Raw genomic sequence first — 17,261 nt, 5'->3', positions numbered from 1 at the left:
GGTGCGAACAGCCTACGGATATTCATAAATAACATAGTTCACTTTTTACATCAGTGATGAATATAATACAACAAAAACAATCCAGAACTTAAAAAAATACTCAAATTAATACTCAATCAAAGCTTAATGAAGAGATGAAACACTTGACTACAAACATCCACTGTGTTTGTAGGATGTCCAGAAAGTTTTGCTCTTCAGTGATACTGAAGACGAACATTAACATAAAATAAATACTTAGCTGAGCAGGTGATTCATAACCGTCACTGGAAGGTGTCCAAACTGTTTTCTAATCACCTCGGAAAACGAGTTCTTCCAAAGAATCCGCTGCTGCGGGAGCTGCTGTTAAAAACCCGTAACAGAAGCTTTAAATCTGCAGGAAAACCTGCCCCGGTTCAAAGTAAAACCTTTTAAAGGTTTTAACCAAACAGGCTGGTCTGAGAGGTTTAACAGGAGGAAGAAATGAAACAAACGTACAGTATTCCAGTCATGTTGGAGACTTTAGTTGAAAAAAATATAGATTATGTTGATCTTAGAAACAGCACATTTTCAGGATCTGAACCTGAATTTCTTTGTTTGAATCAGGGATGAAACATGTTCAGTCTCCTTAAGAAGCTGAACTATTCTGTACACTTAACAGGTTTTAATTAAGTSAATGTACACAAATGAAATGCATAAAATCACATTAATCTTACACTCACTTCCTGATAAATCTTCACTTTCACTGATGGATGTCTGCAGATAAATGAAGTCTTTGTATGTGAGGACAGGTTTAAGTGAGTACTTGTGATGTGTTTCCAGGTGGTGGCCATCGTAATGGACTTTCTGACAGACCTGCAGATCCTCCAGGACCTGCTGGATGCCACGTTGCGCCGCGCCGTGGCTGTTTATGTGGTGCTGGATGCCAGGGGAGTTCCCGACTTCCTGGAAATGTGCTCTCGGCTGCAGATCAACGCCATGCATCTGCGGGTGAGCAGAAAGTTCTGCAAACTGAACATGACGGGGCGCCTCACAGGGAGGAGGCTAACTGACACCTCAACTACAACAAAAAAAGGAAACATGGGAGCCTGCAGAGGGTTTCAGCTGCTGTCMGAGACTGCAGGAGTTTTCACAGGTTAAAATGTCACAAAGGTCATGTGTTGGACTAARCATTCACTTTGCTTACGAAAATGCAGATTTAGTTTTTATATGAATCTTTTTGCTCAGTCTTCTTGTCATTACGATGAAAATGTTTAACTCAACTCCTCATTATTAAACAGATCCATTTCTAAACCTTTTAGTTTTTTTCCTCAGTAGTTTTTCTGTAGTTTTTGTTGAATTTTAATTYTTTAGTTGACTCTAAAGCATCACTTTTAGTGGCTCACAGCGTAAATCATGACTYGAACAAACTAAAGATGAACTTGAAGCTTTTAAAACTCTTCATAGAGTACCGGTAGTTTCCWGGTTTTACTTCTTCTTGATTTTCTRTGTAGTTACATCTGATCGCTCTTTTCCCTGAGACAAATAGGTCAAACGGAGAAAACACTTTCATATGTTCAAGCCTACACCTGAWGAGGCTCTTAGTCAGCTAAACGTCTCATTTGTTTAACCTGGTTCCTCTTTGTTCTGTTTGCCAATAAGGTGGTAAACAACAAACCGCAGCCTGCAGCGGTGAGGACATAAAAACCTGCTGAACCAGTCAAATTACAAATTACCCATCATGCTGTAATACACATCTGAAACGGTTCAACAAACTATAAGGAAAGGGAATGCCTATATTAAAGTGTCATTAGAAAAAAATATTATTTAAACGTTTACTGTGTTTCCAGAGTAGATAGAAATGACTGTCGTTGTTGAATATCACTGAGCCGCTCCGTCACCCGATCCCCTCCGAGACACAGTACCCAGCCTTATCTGCTGTATGCAAACTTTTAGCAGTTGAGTTTGGAGTAGCTGAGTATCTGTTACACTGTGAAAGGCCTCCTCTGAGCTCTGTGACTCTTACTTCTAACAAGTGAACATTCATGGGATCCTGAGGAGCGATCCAAAGAGGGGAAACCTGATACGTCACCTCCCTGTGTGCCTCCTCCCAGTTTGTCCACACACGCAGCTGACAGAGTCAGGAGTGACGGCTCAGTTTGACTCGGGTGTTTGTGCGCTCGTGACACAGCGTTTACTCATGGATCACCTGAAATGTGTAACTAAGTGGGCGTGTCTTTGCAGAACRTCCGTGTGCGGATGGTGAGGGGCGCAGGGCTGGCCCTGGCCTTTGGAAAGCTGCCCGGGTCCTTGGGCTCCAAATACATGCTYGTGGACGGAGAGAAAGTCATGTTTGGGACCTACAGGTGAATATCAAGCAGTGGATCAGAGCTTTRAGGCTCTGCTTTTGTCCTCTCGATGAAATAAGGTTGATTTCAAAAMGTCATTTGAAACTCGCAGGACCGACTGAAGTGCATCAAAACATGACAAAGAATTTAAAGTGCCTGTGACATGCATATACTTAAAATACAAAAAGTCAAAGAGAACATATTTATATTTAAGAAACTTGGCATAAAACACATGATTTTACCCGTTTTGTCACATAACTGGCATATTTTCTTTTGAAATTGCCTCAGTCAAAGTGAAACAGGAAGTGACATCAAAGGGGAACTCTTTACAAAAAGCAACCCTCTTTGCTTTTATTGAGCAATATTATTTGAACTCTAACTCCTCTTCGTCTCTCTGATAGACTCAAAATAATCTAAATAAACATCAGATTCTTCTCTAAAATCTGTGTTATTGMAGCAACGCTCTGCTTACATGCAGACATTCCCCTTTGACATCACTTCCTGTTACTTCACAGGCAAATATCTCAACAACTGTTCATCTCAGTGTCGTAAAACATCTTTTACAATATATTATCAATGTTATCTTTCAAAAAGTGCATTCACATTTATATAAAAAATTGACGTCACAAGCACTTTAAAGTAAAACATATAAAAATGAAACTTTTCTGAACGTTTATGAGAAAGTATCTGTAAAGATACTTTCTTCTTAGATTGTTCTTTTTATGTACAGTGCCCTGAGACAACATATGTTCTGACTTGGTGCTATATAAATAAACTTGAACTTAAAGAGTTATTTGCCAGTTTGAAGTGGAATAGAATAAAAGACAAGAGAAGATCTGTTGTTCCAGCTTCTTATTAACATCTGAAAGTTTTACTGGTGCGTAATAAACGAGTGAAAACATGCTGCTGCTGATTGAACCTGACTGTGCTCGTGTCCTGAGGGTAAAAATATTGTTGTTGATCAGTCTGTTAGAATTGATGAGCGAGCCTGATGTGTGAAAATAATGCAGGAATAAAAATGTCTTCTGATGTGATCAACCAGCTGGAAACAAACACATCACACCAAAGATTAACCCTCACACTTCAGCTGGAACAAAAGCTTCAGTGATTTTTAATAATCTTTTCCTGTTAAATAAATAAATCAAATCAAAATCAAATCAGTGTTGGATGTATATACATACAACCATTTTTAATGTAATAATCCTTTGCATTATTACCAAGTTAAATATGTCTGTAATTTTGACACACCTTCCCTGTTGCAAACTGAACTATGGGTGCTCCAGACGCCACGCAGCAACATGAACCACAAACTGACCACAGAACTGCTTTCAGTTCATAGTTTGAATGCAAATTAGCTGAAGTCAAAACTAGCATGACTGATCTGTGTCAAATAAAAAGTTGACTCGGTCATTGATGACTCACATTTGAACACCTTCTGACTAGAAGTGAAGTATGGGTGCTCAGGCGCCTGCTCAGTGGAGCTGATGGATCAGCACTGATGAACTGAGTTTTTAAAATGTCTGGTTTGAATGAATGAAGGAATTTATTTATTAGGGCAGTGTGCTATTAAAACATAAYCATAAAAACATTTGATGCATTGCACCAGATTTAGCCTTTTTTGCRGGACTCCGGAGCTGCGCCAGAGTCAATTTTTAAAGATTACATCGCGCAAACAGGAAAAGAAATGAGCACAACATCCGTATTTTCAAAATAAGACACTTTTAGGCTGGATAATTTGTCAGAATAATGTCGAAACTGCAGCTATATTAATAAATATGTGGATATATTTCTACACAAATGCTGTCAGAATGTATGGTTCTGTTTGGGAAGCAGATGGAAACGTAACATGAAGCATTCGTGTACACACACGATACACGTGGATTTTATTTTGAAATCAAAAGTTTCAGAAAGACGACAGCGAGACAGTTTCAACATAGATACCAAAAGCCTTGATATCATGGTTTTCAGCTGTGTTTGGAGTTCATCTTTCACAGAATTAATTATATTTAGCTGTGCCTTCCACACTTATCACTGAATTTATCGCGCAATCTCCTTCCTGCACGTCTGTCGAAGCGGAGCGGAGCGGATCAGAGGTGGAGTAAACTGGACTTGAAACGCACAGCTGCGACCTGCGCACCGCAGAGGAGCGGATACGGAACGCAAGCAGTGTAACCCCGGATATACTACAAGCGTCTCCGCTACGCTGTGCTGCGGTGCGCAGGTCGCAGCTGTGCGTAAGGCTAATTTACATCCGTAGTCCTCCAGATAATAAAAACAAAACAACATCCAACAATAATAAAAATAAGAAAAGAAAATAACAGAAAAATTAAAATAATATAAAATAAAACATTTTGCAATTAATAATAAAAATACATAAACACCCCACTCTCCAAACATAATTAAAAAGTTATATTACCGAACATCCAATACAAAATTTGTGATTGCAGTATTAAGTAGATTTGAGATATTCTGCATGATCACCCCAGAAACCAAACCAAAGAACTGCAGGTCTCCACATCCCCACCTGAAAAACATCTGACACATTGCACCRAATCCAYTYTTTCWTATCGAGGAGTTGATTTGTCTGTAGATTCTCCTGAAAGTTCGATGCTCTGAGGTTATTTCTTGTTTCCCCTCAGCTTCAGCTGGACTTCGTCCCGGCTGGACAGGAACACCATCACCGTCATGTCCGGTCACATTGTGGACTTCTTCGACGGCGACTTCAGGGAGATGTACGCGGTGTCGGAGCAGGTGGACCTCTACAAGGAGTTCAACATCACCAAACCCCCTCTTCCTAAGCCCACCCTGAAGCCACCGGTGGAGCGCGCTCGGCCCCTGCCCATCTCAACGTCTCGCTTTCAGGTGTCGGTCGGCGACTCGAGACAGGTCAACCTGAAGGTGCCCGCACACAAGTACCACAATCCGAAYTACTCTCTGGTTTTTGGGAACAGTTTGGGCCTGACGAGGTCTTTGCAAGACCTCTCCACCCAGAATGACTCGCTCTACAACGGGCTCAGTCAGAGCAACGGACTGCAGAACGGCTTCCTCCACTCCAGCAAGGAGCAGGTGGGCCGAGCGTCCCCCCCGCAGAGTCCGGTTTCCCCGGCAAAGCAGGGAAACGAGGACGGAAAGGAAGGTCCGATGAAGAACCAGGCGGGAAGCATGAAAAAACAACGCAGCTCCTTCAGGCACTTCTTGAAAAGCCGGGGAGACCATCAGACTGCYGAGACTATAGAGGAGGGTGTGGTCACTCCTCAGAGCCCCGCCCACAACCATAAAGGGCCAGAGATGAATGGCGTTGCAGGACATGAACTGGGGGACTCGTTTGAGATGGCTGAGAAAGCGGGACCTTTGAAAGTCAAACCTAAGAGGCCTTCAAAGGTGCTTCAGAAAAGTGTGTCTCTGCAAACGATCAACACGGGAAACGAAGACGGTACGTCCTCAAATGTATCTTCTTTATGGATGCAACACTTAGTTTCTTCTCTAATTCATGATAAACAGTCTAAGAAACAAAAAATCTGTTTAGTTGATTCTTGAACCCCATGCACCCCCGTTACCAGGGTCAAAACAGCATTTTCCTGTTTTCTATTTCTTCTAACTTCTGTTAATTAAAGATCTSTCAGGTGAACCTGGACATGTTTGGTATCAATAGAAAGAAAAATAATCTATTTTTACATCCACCAAACAGTTCAAACATCAGCAGTTGAATCAGAAAGTAAAACTACAAAATGGCATCATTGCAAATCTGTAAAATAAAAAAAGGGATTTTTTTTAATGTAAGTCAAATCAGATACCAAAATTTGTTGAAAGTTTTTTTTTACTTAATTTTGAGTGAATATGATCCAATTGAAGTAAAATATAATTTCTCATTATTTTATATAATATAGTATATATGGCAACAAATAAATATTTGGATAATTTTTCAAAAGAACAAACATTCAATAAGTCTTTTTAGGCAGTTAAGAAAAAACAAATAACTTTAGCAATTCAAATTTTAAGATTTCTGAACATTTATCGATTGTACCATCATGGTCTGTCCTGTGCAGAATGGCAAAACACAAAATTATTTCTTTACTAAAACCTCTGTAACTTTGCTCCAGTTCATTTTAGCAGCATGAATCTTTGCACAGTTAATATCCACAAGTGGATTTATMGTTTCCAAGAGTTTTWYSCRMYWTRKWTWWMGMTTTWAAWMGGMTWWWWWKRMMRRWAWMYAAAAAATTCTTCAGGTTGGAGGGAAAAAAATAAATAATTTRTGTTCCATCCCCAATATCTCTAAAACAGCAGCAGCTGTTGTAACACTTACACTTCTGATGAACCCACCCAAGTGTTAGTTTTATTTTGATACCAAGATTATTTAAGTAYAGTTTGTAAAAGCTGAGATACACACATTTTGAGAAAAAAAAATGTCAAGAAGACCCCTTGGGGCTGAAGAGGTTAATTTCAGTATTGAAATAAAAAGATGGTGGAGCAGCACGGAGAAAAGGGTGGATTTTGATCATTCTTTCTGTTAGACACGTTTTAGTCTCAGTATTCTTGTGTTAACTGTAGAAGCCTTGGATGCTGTTAAATATATACGTTTGAATGTTTGGATGACTCTTTGTTTTTCTGTTTCAGGAGGATATAAAGGCCGGCGCCGGCATTCGAAGAAGAACTGCATCCAGTCATGAGCAAACATTGTTACACAAAGAGTTTGTGCAGCAGCTGAGTCACAGGATCAGCTGACTGGACAGCTGACGTCACTTTATGGCTGTTTGTGAGGTGGCTTTGGTCTGAGCTGAAGGTCCACTCTGAAGARGGTTCTGCAGAAAGTCTGGAGCTCGCGGCCAAAAAAAAAACGCTTCTGAAGGCAGGAATCTCACTGCCAAACCTACAGTTTTTATAGATTTTGTATTAAATTATTTCACTGCTCAGTGTTTTTTTTTTCTGTTTAACTCTTGTATTTCATCGTTCAGTATATAGGTGTATTCTATCACACTTACGGCCCTTTTTGGTTGCTGTGGAAACAGGAAAAGTGATCAGTTGTGCCTCAGAGTGTCACCTTACTGCGGACCCTTAGTAACACAATAAGTGTTGTTTTACAGGCTGTGAATAATGGACAAAGAAACTGTGTGAAGCTTTTTTTTACACTGAATAAACTGSCCTCAGATTCAAACTTCAGTTGTTTGAGTTGCAGCTGAGTTCAGTAAGAGATGAAAATGTGCAAAAAACACTTCCTGTGATTAAAAGACYGATTAGATGAAAAAACATCAACAGAAATATGACAATTTGTAGAAGGAAATTCAATTAAATAACATTTTTATCTCCTATGTATTGACCTCATTGTCATTTCACTGTTTTATTTTCCATCTGTTCAGGTGGTAAAACAGATCCACGAGTCTGAATAAAATCACCTCGTGTCAGGATTTCAAATAATCTGTTTTTTTATTTATTTATTTTAATTTTATTTTTTGCTAAAGAAGTTTTTTTCATAATTGTTTGAGTCTGACAGCATTTAATGAAAGCTGTATTTTTAATTAATCAAACGAAAGGTCTAATGTGTTCACCTAAAACTTGTTACTGATTAAAAAAATGCTATTTAAATTCTGGAAGACACTAAAAATGTGTCATTTGAAAGATTCTAATTAAAATCAGGCTATTTTTTCCAGCTTTTTCCAAGTGAATYTCAACTCTATGAACATAAGTTGGTCTTCCACATATTCAGTTAAACAAAAAAGCTTTAATAAAAAATCTAACTGTGAGATCAAACATTTTTCTTGCATTTTTAGAACTAGGACGTGATCTAAAAGTTTTATTTACAAAATCAGAAGTTTGGTTTGGTTGCTCATGGAGTTCATTAGTTTGTTTATGGAGTAAAACTTCWTATTGAACCCAAAACTTACACCAGTTTGTTTCTGTCTGCAAAGATTTCAGTTTAAKTTCAATAAAACGGTTGGAAGGAGCAGGTTTAGTCATGTCTCTTCATCATGATGCATGAAAAACTGAGGAGGGATCTAAACCTAAAGAAGAGCGGACCAAAACCTGACTGTCAGCAAATCTGAAAATCTAAGAATCAGAACCATTTCAACTGAAAATAACTGCAGAGTTGAGTTTCAGTAAATATGTTGCAATAATCCAGTCGTTTAGTGACAGCAGAGACAGTTTCACACAAAGTTCCAGGAAGTTGTGTGCAGAAAAAGATCTAAACCATCAAATCAGTCAATCGACAGATTTAAGACAAATGAGTCAAGAGTTTTATTTTCTAAGGTTTAACAGGAAAAGGGTGTTTTTAATGTTTTTACATGTGTAGCTGCTGGATAAATCAGTGGTTACACATCAGTAATGTGTTTTTGTCTCGTTTTGTAGGTGAGTCTGAATAAAATAAAAGCTGTTTTATTTTGGAAGGGTGTGTTGTCAGGAAACCACCATCAGTATTTGACAGGAAAAGACTCCACGCACAACTTCATCTGTTCATCTGATAAAACAAACATGTTTCTAACGTCACGTCCTTCTGGTTTCGTGGTGAGGATTTTTATATGAAAGTTTTTATTTAAATGTGAGCTTTGTTTCAACATGAAACGATGATGTGGCGCCATCTGGTGGACAAATAAAACCACTCAGTTATATATAAAAAAGTTTATTTTACAGTTTGTTTACATCACACCTTAAATACATGCATACAAATACAGACAAAAATCCATGAGTTAAAACAAAACCTTTAAAAAACTATTTTTACATCCATTTCTTGGAACCAAAGTGTCGCCTTGTTACATTTACAGAAAACTGTGCACTGAAAGTGAAAAAAAACTACATTTTCTCCTGAAATTGACAAACCGTCAGATCTGAGCTCTTATTTTTACATCCATGAATCATGTTTAAGGAGTTTAAATGAGAAGTAAATAATGAAAAACAGGAAGTTCACGTTTTAATTTAGTGATTCTTCACTGTCTTTTATTCTTTGAGCCTCTGCAGGGATTTTGCATGACTTTGTGCACATATTGGTTTTGTTTTTGGTAATTTTACTATATATTTTTATGTTTTATAGTTTTTTATATTACTTTGTAGCCAGTTTGCATCTTGTCGAGAATTATAATGCATCCTGTTTCTGGCTCTGTTGACATTCTGCATCATTTTTATCTTTTTTTTCTCAGACTTTTATCTCTTCTTAATGCTTTTAATGCTAATTTTACATTTCCTTGTAGTCACGGTATATGTGAATATTTTAGTTCTACTCGATGACTCTTTAAGCTGAAAAACAAAGTATAATTAACAAGTACAGAACTTTTTAGACCTCTTGTTTCAACATTTGATAAGGTCTCTTAATGCTAACAAGCTAAAACCCTGAAACTTCCTCCCTTCTTTCTGCAGCAGAAACTCTTTGAACTGTCAGTTTTTGAGGTTAGATCAGTCYTGCGTTCAGTTCTCAGAACTATTACGAACACTTTACTCTAATAGTTGCGTGCAGTTTGCCGTTCCCCGTCGACACCACAAGCGTCAGTTCCTAGTTTGAACGTTTTTCCGTGAAATGCTGTTTGAATCATTTCTCCCCTCATCGCCAGTGCTCGTGAGGATTCATTAAAACACGTCAGAGATCCTGAGCTGTCTGCAGCTTCAGTCCTGTGAGGAAGTGTTGCTGATGGCCTTCTTCTTCCGTATCGACACCAGGTCATAAAATGGGTCCTTGGTGATGCTCGCCCTGAAAAAGAAAAAGAATTCAGGCTGAAGCCTCTGAGAGCAGCAGGAGGGATGGAGACTTTTGAAATGATTAAATCTTTTTTTATTGTTGCAGTAAGAATCCTTTGGAACTATTTCATTAGTATTTGTTGTTTTCCTGTTTTTGTTTTTAGATGATCACAGCTGTCCGGGCTGCCTCTCACCTGATTGCATCAATCCAGTCGTCCCGCTCTTCAGCGCTGGCTGCGCTGAGCTTATAAGACTGGTGTTTGCCCTGAACCACTCGGCCTTTGTTCTCCGTCTTGCAGGCTTTTATCTTTTGTCCTTTGTGGTTATATAACTCCAGACAGAACTGTTTAAACACACAGTTACAGAGATGAGCTTCCCATTGACCTTAATATTCTTCTTACTGCCTGCTGACTCATGAATGTTTTAAAAACTTTACCGCTTTGCTGGAGTCTTGTAGCTGTTTGACTCCGAGGTTCTCCAGAGGGATGATCCCGATCGGATCCTTATCCTGGAGGAGAAAACTGATGTCAAACACAAACTGAGGTTATTTTATTATTTTTTCAGAGAGAAGAAAACTCACTGTGGTGTATTTAAAATAGTACAGGCAGCTGTCAGTCAAAATGAACCATCTCCTCTTCCACGTTTTGACCCGACCGCCTGCATCAGGGAGGAGGAAAGATGTTTCAAACCAGGTGAAAGAACCTACAATCCTCAGATCTGCACAGTCAGACCATCAGCTCACCCATTTTCAGGAGCCAGCCCTCTCTGTCTGGATTAAAAAAGGTCAGAGTCAGGTCGTTCCCATCATCCTCTGGGATTTTGAAAGGCTCACTGCGGATGCTCGCATACAGTTTCTGTTTTAAAATGTTTCAAAGTAAAACAAGACGTCCAGTAAACCAAAAAGAAATAATAAGTTGCATAATGCAGCCAAAAGTTAACAGTAAAAAAAAGATTCTGTAAAATAAACTAGAAACAATGACAGCAGCTGTCATGGAGGGAACTTTTTTAACAAGTTCCCCAGAAACTTATGGATCCATTTCTCTAATTATGAGTTTATGTGTCTGTTTGCTTTTTGTATCCATGTGAAAACATCCTGTTTCTGTCTGCTTGTGGCAGTGAGGAATCAGAACCTGATTTATTATGGTTTTAAATCTATAAACTTATGCATCTCAGAGGAGCTGGACCACAAAAATTAACCTTCCTTTAACAGGGTTTATTTTGGTTTCTATTTCATTCACAGATCATCTGAAAACGTCTCTAATTGCTCCCGTTTCACACTCCTGACCAGGATGAAGTGAAGCCCCCTAAAGATGAGCTGACCGTGAGCAGGTCGGTAGGCAGGTCCTTGCCGTTGTTGATGCCTCTGTTCATGGAGACGAACCGCTGCAGGCTCGGCTTGTCTTTCACGTTGGGGTTGTGCAGACTGGTGTTCAGCATGATGATGGCAAAAGACAGAATGTAGCAGGTGTCTGTTGCAGAAAAAAAAACACAGTTTAGTTTTTTTTCCCCTCAGTTTCAGATGGAGAACGACAGCCATTAAAAATAATGACTTTCTGTATAAAACTCAGCTAGAGCCTAAGTAATTATAGTGAAAAAAGTCAATCAGTTCGAGGTAGGATAAGCCGTTTCGGTGGCTTTTATCGCTCTGTAATGTGTCTTGAAGCAGACATTCAAATTAAAGACTCAGAAACGGTTTTAATTGGACTGCGTGAAATCACCTCTTACCTGTGGATTGGAAGACCCCCGGGTTGCAGTCGCAGTATCGAGCTGCAAAAGCCTCCATCATCCTGTCAATCTTCTGTGCTTCTCCTGGGAGGCGAAAGCTCCACAGAAACTGCCTGCCAGCAAACAGACATGTGAAGGAAAAGAAAAAAAAAAACACACAAAGTGGAGAACAAGAAGCAGATTTCATCTCCAGCAGAAAAACAAGCCTGAAGATAGAAGTGATTTTCACAAACCTCAGAGCCTGAACCAGATTCAGATCAGAGAACTCGTGCAGACCCACGAAGGCTTTGAGGACCTGCAGATGCATTTCCTCCCTGTGTGACATTTAAAAACAAAGATCAGCAAAACCTACAGACAGGTGAAGCACACAGACTCAGAACTGAGTTCAAAACAGTTGGAAAAGAGGAGAAACTCAATTCTGCAACCTCCTCCCGGTGAACAGGTAGAAATTAACTAAATCTCTAAAGGAATGCATATTGTCCTTTTCTTGCCAGTTTTAGACTAAAACCATCTAATGTTGAAACATACAATATATGCATGTTCTGTTATACCAGATATAACCTCAGCATCTGTAAAATTATCTTAATAAAGCCATTTTTCTGTTTGCAAAGGTGTACGGGGCGCCAACATTTTATTGTTATTTACTCACTGTTCTTACATTTAGCTAATTTTTTATTAAATGTTCAATTTAAATGTTAAGAAATAAATGTAAATATTAAATCCTAAATCTAAATGTTTAAATCTGAATGTAAAGGTTAAACGTTGAAGTTCCTTTAGGTATTTTGGAATGGAACACAGCCTTTGCTGTTGGTGCTGGGCTCATGTTATGATGTCATCATTCTGAGACAATAACAATTGCTAGCACTCCAGTGCAGCTAAAGCTTCCCTACAAGACATCAAACTTGCAGTTCTGGCTGTTATCTGAGCTGCACTTCAAACTGCAGGACCACAGGGACCACCCATATTCGTTTTTATGAACACATTTTTAATTTAGATTTCAAATATTATCTTCAGCAGAGTTAGCGGCAGCTAGCTGTGGCCATTGTTGATGTTTGTCACAGGTTGATGATATCATCCTGGTTCTCTGACGCTAACTTCTGCTAACACTTCTAACGCTGCTGAAGATAATATTTATGTTCATAAAAACAAATATTGGGTGGTCCTTGTGGTCCAGCAGTTTGAAAAGCAGCTCAGACTCCAGCCAGAACTGCAAGTGTGATGTCTTGTATGGAAGCTTTAGCTGCATTGGAGCGAGCGGTTGCTATTGTCTCAGGATGATGATGTCATAACATGAGCCGAGCACCAACAGCAAAGGCTGCGTTCCATTCCAATACCTAAATGTGAACTTCAACATTTAAGGTTTAACTTTTACATTTAGATTTAAACATTTAGATTTAGGATTTAGACCTAATATTCAACATATTTTTTAACATTTAAATTTAACATTTAGTAAAAAAAAATTTAGCTAAATGTAAGAAGAGTGAGCTAAATAATGAAAAATAGGCTAGTTAGTGAAATTACTTGGCACCCCATAAGAGTGACTTCGATTTATTCTGGGTTTAAATCCATTTTAAAGCTAAAATAAACAGTTTGTGCTTCTGTCTTTGCTGCTTTTTTCCCCCTGTTCAGACCACATGTGAGTCGTTCCACCACTGTACCTTTCTCCCAGAAAGTTTCCGATGGCGGTCTTGTTCAGTCCCTCCTCCTTGTAAAGAAACTCAGCCACTGAATCTGCCTTCCATTCAAGAAAACCAGTTTCAATCAGGTATTTGATTCCCTGCAGCAGAAAAACAGATGAAAACTGGATTTGAATAAAAGGTAAAAAAAAAAAAAAAAAAAAAAAAAAAAAAAAAAAGAATTTGAGAGTGGGTGGGCTGTCTTAGGTTGAAACTCTTATCAGCACTGTTTATGTTAATGACGTCACATTTGAAGAAAGGTTTTCACCTTTTGAGTCTCTGTTATCTTTATTAATCAACACATAGGAGCAGAAGAGATTAATGAACTCTGCACCCTGAACTTCCACTAATCACTTCTACACATCAGTCCCACTTAAAGACCTGCAGCTCCGGCAGAGCTCGCGGGCCCAGAGACCCAGTTTTATCAGATGAGCCAGAGAGGAAAGACTGAAGGCAGCTCTGGTGACGAGACGCTTCTGCACCACTTCAGGCAACAGGATGTGGTTCTTCTCGCTGCTGCTCGTTCTCTGCGTGGCTGCAGCTGCACTGTTTGCACTTCTGAGAGCCTGTCGCACTTTTCTCAAACCTGCATCCGCTGAGCGGAGTTCTGCAGAGGCTGCTGCTGAGAGTCAGGGTTAAATGAGCTCAGATAGATGGTTTTCTGTTGCTTTGTTTCATTTTTTTCAACCCCTTCGGTCCAGTTTTCGTCTCCTCTGCACCTGCTCTCTGGTTCTCCTGCCACAGCTGCAGCCACTTCTCTCATCAGATCAAGTCCTTTCAGTCCCTCAGCTTCACCTCACTCACCGGCGGAGCATTGTTGGACTCCGTGCTGTTTTTTGTTTTTTTTACCTGCATCTCCTTATGTCAAAAACACTCAACCCTCATAGCTTGACTAAACTTCATGATAACATTTAAAACAGTAAACCCTTTAAAAGATAAAAATAGTTTTGTTGATGTTGTTTTACTCATTAGGATTTTAGTGCTAGAAATTATTTCTCAAAAACATCAGAGGTTTGGACAAATATCAGTTTTTAATACCCCATTACAAACACTATACCTGGTCAAATGCAGAGTTTTATTATGTCCTTTATGTTTAGTAATAAAAAATAAAGTATGTGAAAAGCTTACCACTTTTGGGTCCATGTTAAATTTCTTTTTACCACGAAGGAATCTCCTGTTCCTCACACTTTTACTGCAACAAGAAACATCAAAACTTTATCAGTCAAGCTAAAAACTGAGCTACAGGGTTAACATTTTTTAGCATTTTTAAGCTTTCACTGTTGCTTTTATATTTCTTAAACTGTTTAATGAGTCAGATGAATGAAATTTACGTAAAACTGCGAAGAAAATATTATAACATCTCTGTTCTTTTGTGTGAAGAATGACAACATTTGTTATTTGCCATCATTCATAAGAATAACACAACAATAAGGCAAATTGTTTAGTTGGTTTTGTATGATGGCTGGAACTAAACCAGTTTTTATTTTTTGTCTCGGATCATTTACTCAGAAATCAGGGGGTGTGAGCTGGTGGTTCAGTTCGAGTTTTAGAAATGAGAAACTGTGGTCAACATGCCAGTAATGCAGCTACTAAAGCCAAACGCAGCAGCATAAAACCTGTAGAGCATTATCGCTTTCTGAATGCAGCGAGAAAAGGAGGAGGAACTCAAACAGAGTTAAAATGTGCAATCAGCTATAAAATGAGCCGAAACCATTTGTAGCTAAATGCAGAGAGGAACAGAACGGCAGCTAACTGTTTTAATGAGTTCACTTACAGCTAAAGCAGCAGAACAGTAGCTAAAGGTGTGAAAAGGTTAACAAGACGCTAAAGGTTGCTGAAAATTTGTAACCTCTTTTTCACATCTGAGCCCTTTGCTTCACAAATCATCTTCATCATCTAGTGGAAACCATTCAACTTCTGAAGAATCGGAACCAAACCACCAAACCAAGCTGTGTGTGTGTGTGTGTGTGGGTGGGTGGNCAGCATTAGCTTCTGGCTGGGTAGCTCTTTGCAAACTGACAAAAAATGCATTATATGTAAATAAACATAAAGTTTTAGAGTGTTTTTTCTCACTTTTGTTTACTATTGAATATCTGTGAAGTCATGCTTAATGTATGCTGCATCAAACTCCCTGATTTTACTTGGCTGGAGTTCTTATGTTGTTGTTTAAACTTTTTTATTATTATCTTCCCAGCAGCCTCCGGKGGACCCCTGGCCCTGCCTGCTTTGGCTGTTATAATCGGCTCTGTTTATTTTCAATGGTAAAAATCTGGTTGAAAAAGTGAAATAGTTAAAAAAAAAGTATAAATAGCTGAAAAACCCAAAGTCATAGCCAGAGTGTCCTGAAATCTCTGAACATTTTCAAACATGAATTGTTGAAATGACACAAAGATTGCGGAACAAGATTCTGAAAAATGCACGAAAGAAAAACACAATCTGAATAATGAGAATGCTTATGTAGCTTTTAGACAATAAATCCAGCAAAGAGCCAGGATCCAGAAGGTTTCAGCAGCTCCTGAGCTCCTCAGGTCTCTACAGACGAGAAGCTTCACAGAATCATGAAGAAACGTGTCGCTGCTGTTAAATTCAAAGGTGCACTTCCTTATTTTAATATTTCATACATTTATGATGTCCCATTATGAATAAATGAAACAACTTTTCAACTTTTTTCAGATTTTGGGGATAAAACTAAACATTAAAGCTCATATATAACCTGGTCTACCTGCAGAGATGTGATGAGCTCTGCCTTTCTGCTGCCTTTGAACTCAGGTAATTATTCAACCACTTTGTCATTAATTCTTTATTGTGGCTGCATTTTGCCTAAATAGAGCTCCGTCGAGTCGCTCGGCCTCTTTGACTCCCAGCTCCTTCCTTCCTTCCTTCCTTCCTTCCTTCCTTCCTTCCTTCCTTCCTTCCTTCCTTCCTTCCTTCCTTCCTTCCTCTCTTTATTTTTATCAGTTGTTATTTGTCATGTGGTCATTACCACCAAGTAGCAATTTACAGCTCCAACGTTTCAGCAGAGAGCAGACTGGGGAGGAATGTGCAGAGGAGAAGGAGGAGAGGATTAAACAAATGGAGGAGGAGGAGGAGGAGGAGGAGGAAGCTGAAGCTGAGAGGAGAAACTACTAAATGTGTTGCTGAAGCTGAAACAGGAGGAGGAGGGTGTGTGTAGACACTGTTACACACACAGAGACACACACGCACGACAACATGGCTTTAATGCTGAAGACTGAGAGAGAAAAATGAGGGTGGGGGGGGGGCTGGGGGGCTGCTGTCTCCATGGCAACTTTCCCACCGTGCAAAAAAAATCATTTAGTCGGAAAGACATTTCACTCAGTTCAGTGAGCTGAAAGAGGCAGAGGATGGTGTGTGTGTGTGTCTGTGTGTGTGTGTGTGTGTGTGTGTGTGAGTGTGTGTGTGTGTGTGTGTGTGTGTGGGGGGGTGCTGAGGGGCTTCAGTTCGGCTCAGACAGAAAGATGAAGTCGTGCAGATTCAGATTCAGAGGAGCTTCTGTAAAAGCTGCCCTCACCTGTGCTGCTTCAGCTGGGGTCTGTGCGCCTCAGGCATGATGGGACCGATCTCCAGCCTCAGCTTCTGCGAGGAGTGTGATGATGAAGACGTTAGTGACAAAACAGAGGCGTGGTTTTTACATCAGTGCGGTGACTCAGGCCCCACTGCTTTTACCAGATAACCTTCAGATTCTTTATGTCTCAWATCAAAAGGTGGTGAATGAACCGAGGCTTTCTTTGTGCACGCAGAAGAATAATGAAGCATTTTAATGAAAAACCTTGGAAAAAGATTCACCACAGTACCTGAATGTCATCCAGCAGCTCCGATTTGTGAGTCTTAAAGTTGTCACCCTGCCTCCGCTCAGCCAGGGGCAGTTTTGGTGGAG

At 39.4% G+C, this 17,261-nt stretch overlaps 2 protein-coding genes across 2 annotated transcripts in view; one reads left to right on the top strand and one right to left on the bottom strand.

Annotated features, from left to right (window-relative positions):
* Positions 1-7,715, top strand: part of fam83fa (family with sequence similarity 83 member Fa) — an 11,960-nt gene extending 4,245 nt beyond the window's left edge. Inside the window, exons 2-5 of the mRNA XM_014010307.1 lie at positions 799-966; positions 2,200-2,321; positions 4,943-5,736; positions 6,921-7,715. Coding sequence (XP_013865761.1) covers positions 799-966; positions 2,200-2,321; positions 4,943-5,736; positions 6,921-6,973 — 1,137 coding nt within the window. The 3' untranslated portion in view covers positions 6,974-7,715. The remainder of the gene's footprint in view (positions 1-798; positions 967-2,199; positions 2,322-4,942; positions 5,737-6,920) is intronic.
* A 1,188-nt stretch (positions 7,716-8,903) lies between these two features.
* Positions 8,904-17,261, bottom strand: cyth4a (cytohesin 4a; the record flags this gene model as incomplete). Its single annotated transcript, XM_014010306.1, is given in 12 exon segments — positions 8,904-9,978; positions 10,160-10,308; positions 10,402-10,473; positions 10,546-10,622; positions 10,708-10,819; positions 11,286-11,434; positions 11,691-11,803; positions 11,924-12,004; positions 13,349-13,467; positions 14,495-14,558; positions 16,896-16,960; positions 17,179-17,261. Coding segments are annotated over 12 exon segments (1,169 nt in total), but the record flags the coding sequence as incomplete, so codon positions are not given.

This window comes from Austrofundulus limnaeus, unplaced genomic scaffold, assembly GCF_001266775.1.
Source record: "Austrofundulus limnaeus strain Quisiro unplaced genomic scaffold, Austrofundulus_limnaeus-1.0 Scaffold67, whole genome shotgun sequence".
Lineage (NCBI taxonomy): Eukaryota > Metazoa > Chordata > Actinopteri > Cyprinodontiformes > Rivulidae > Austrofundulus > Austrofundulus limnaeus.
This window is presented reverse-complemented; position numbering and strand designations above follow the sequence as displayed.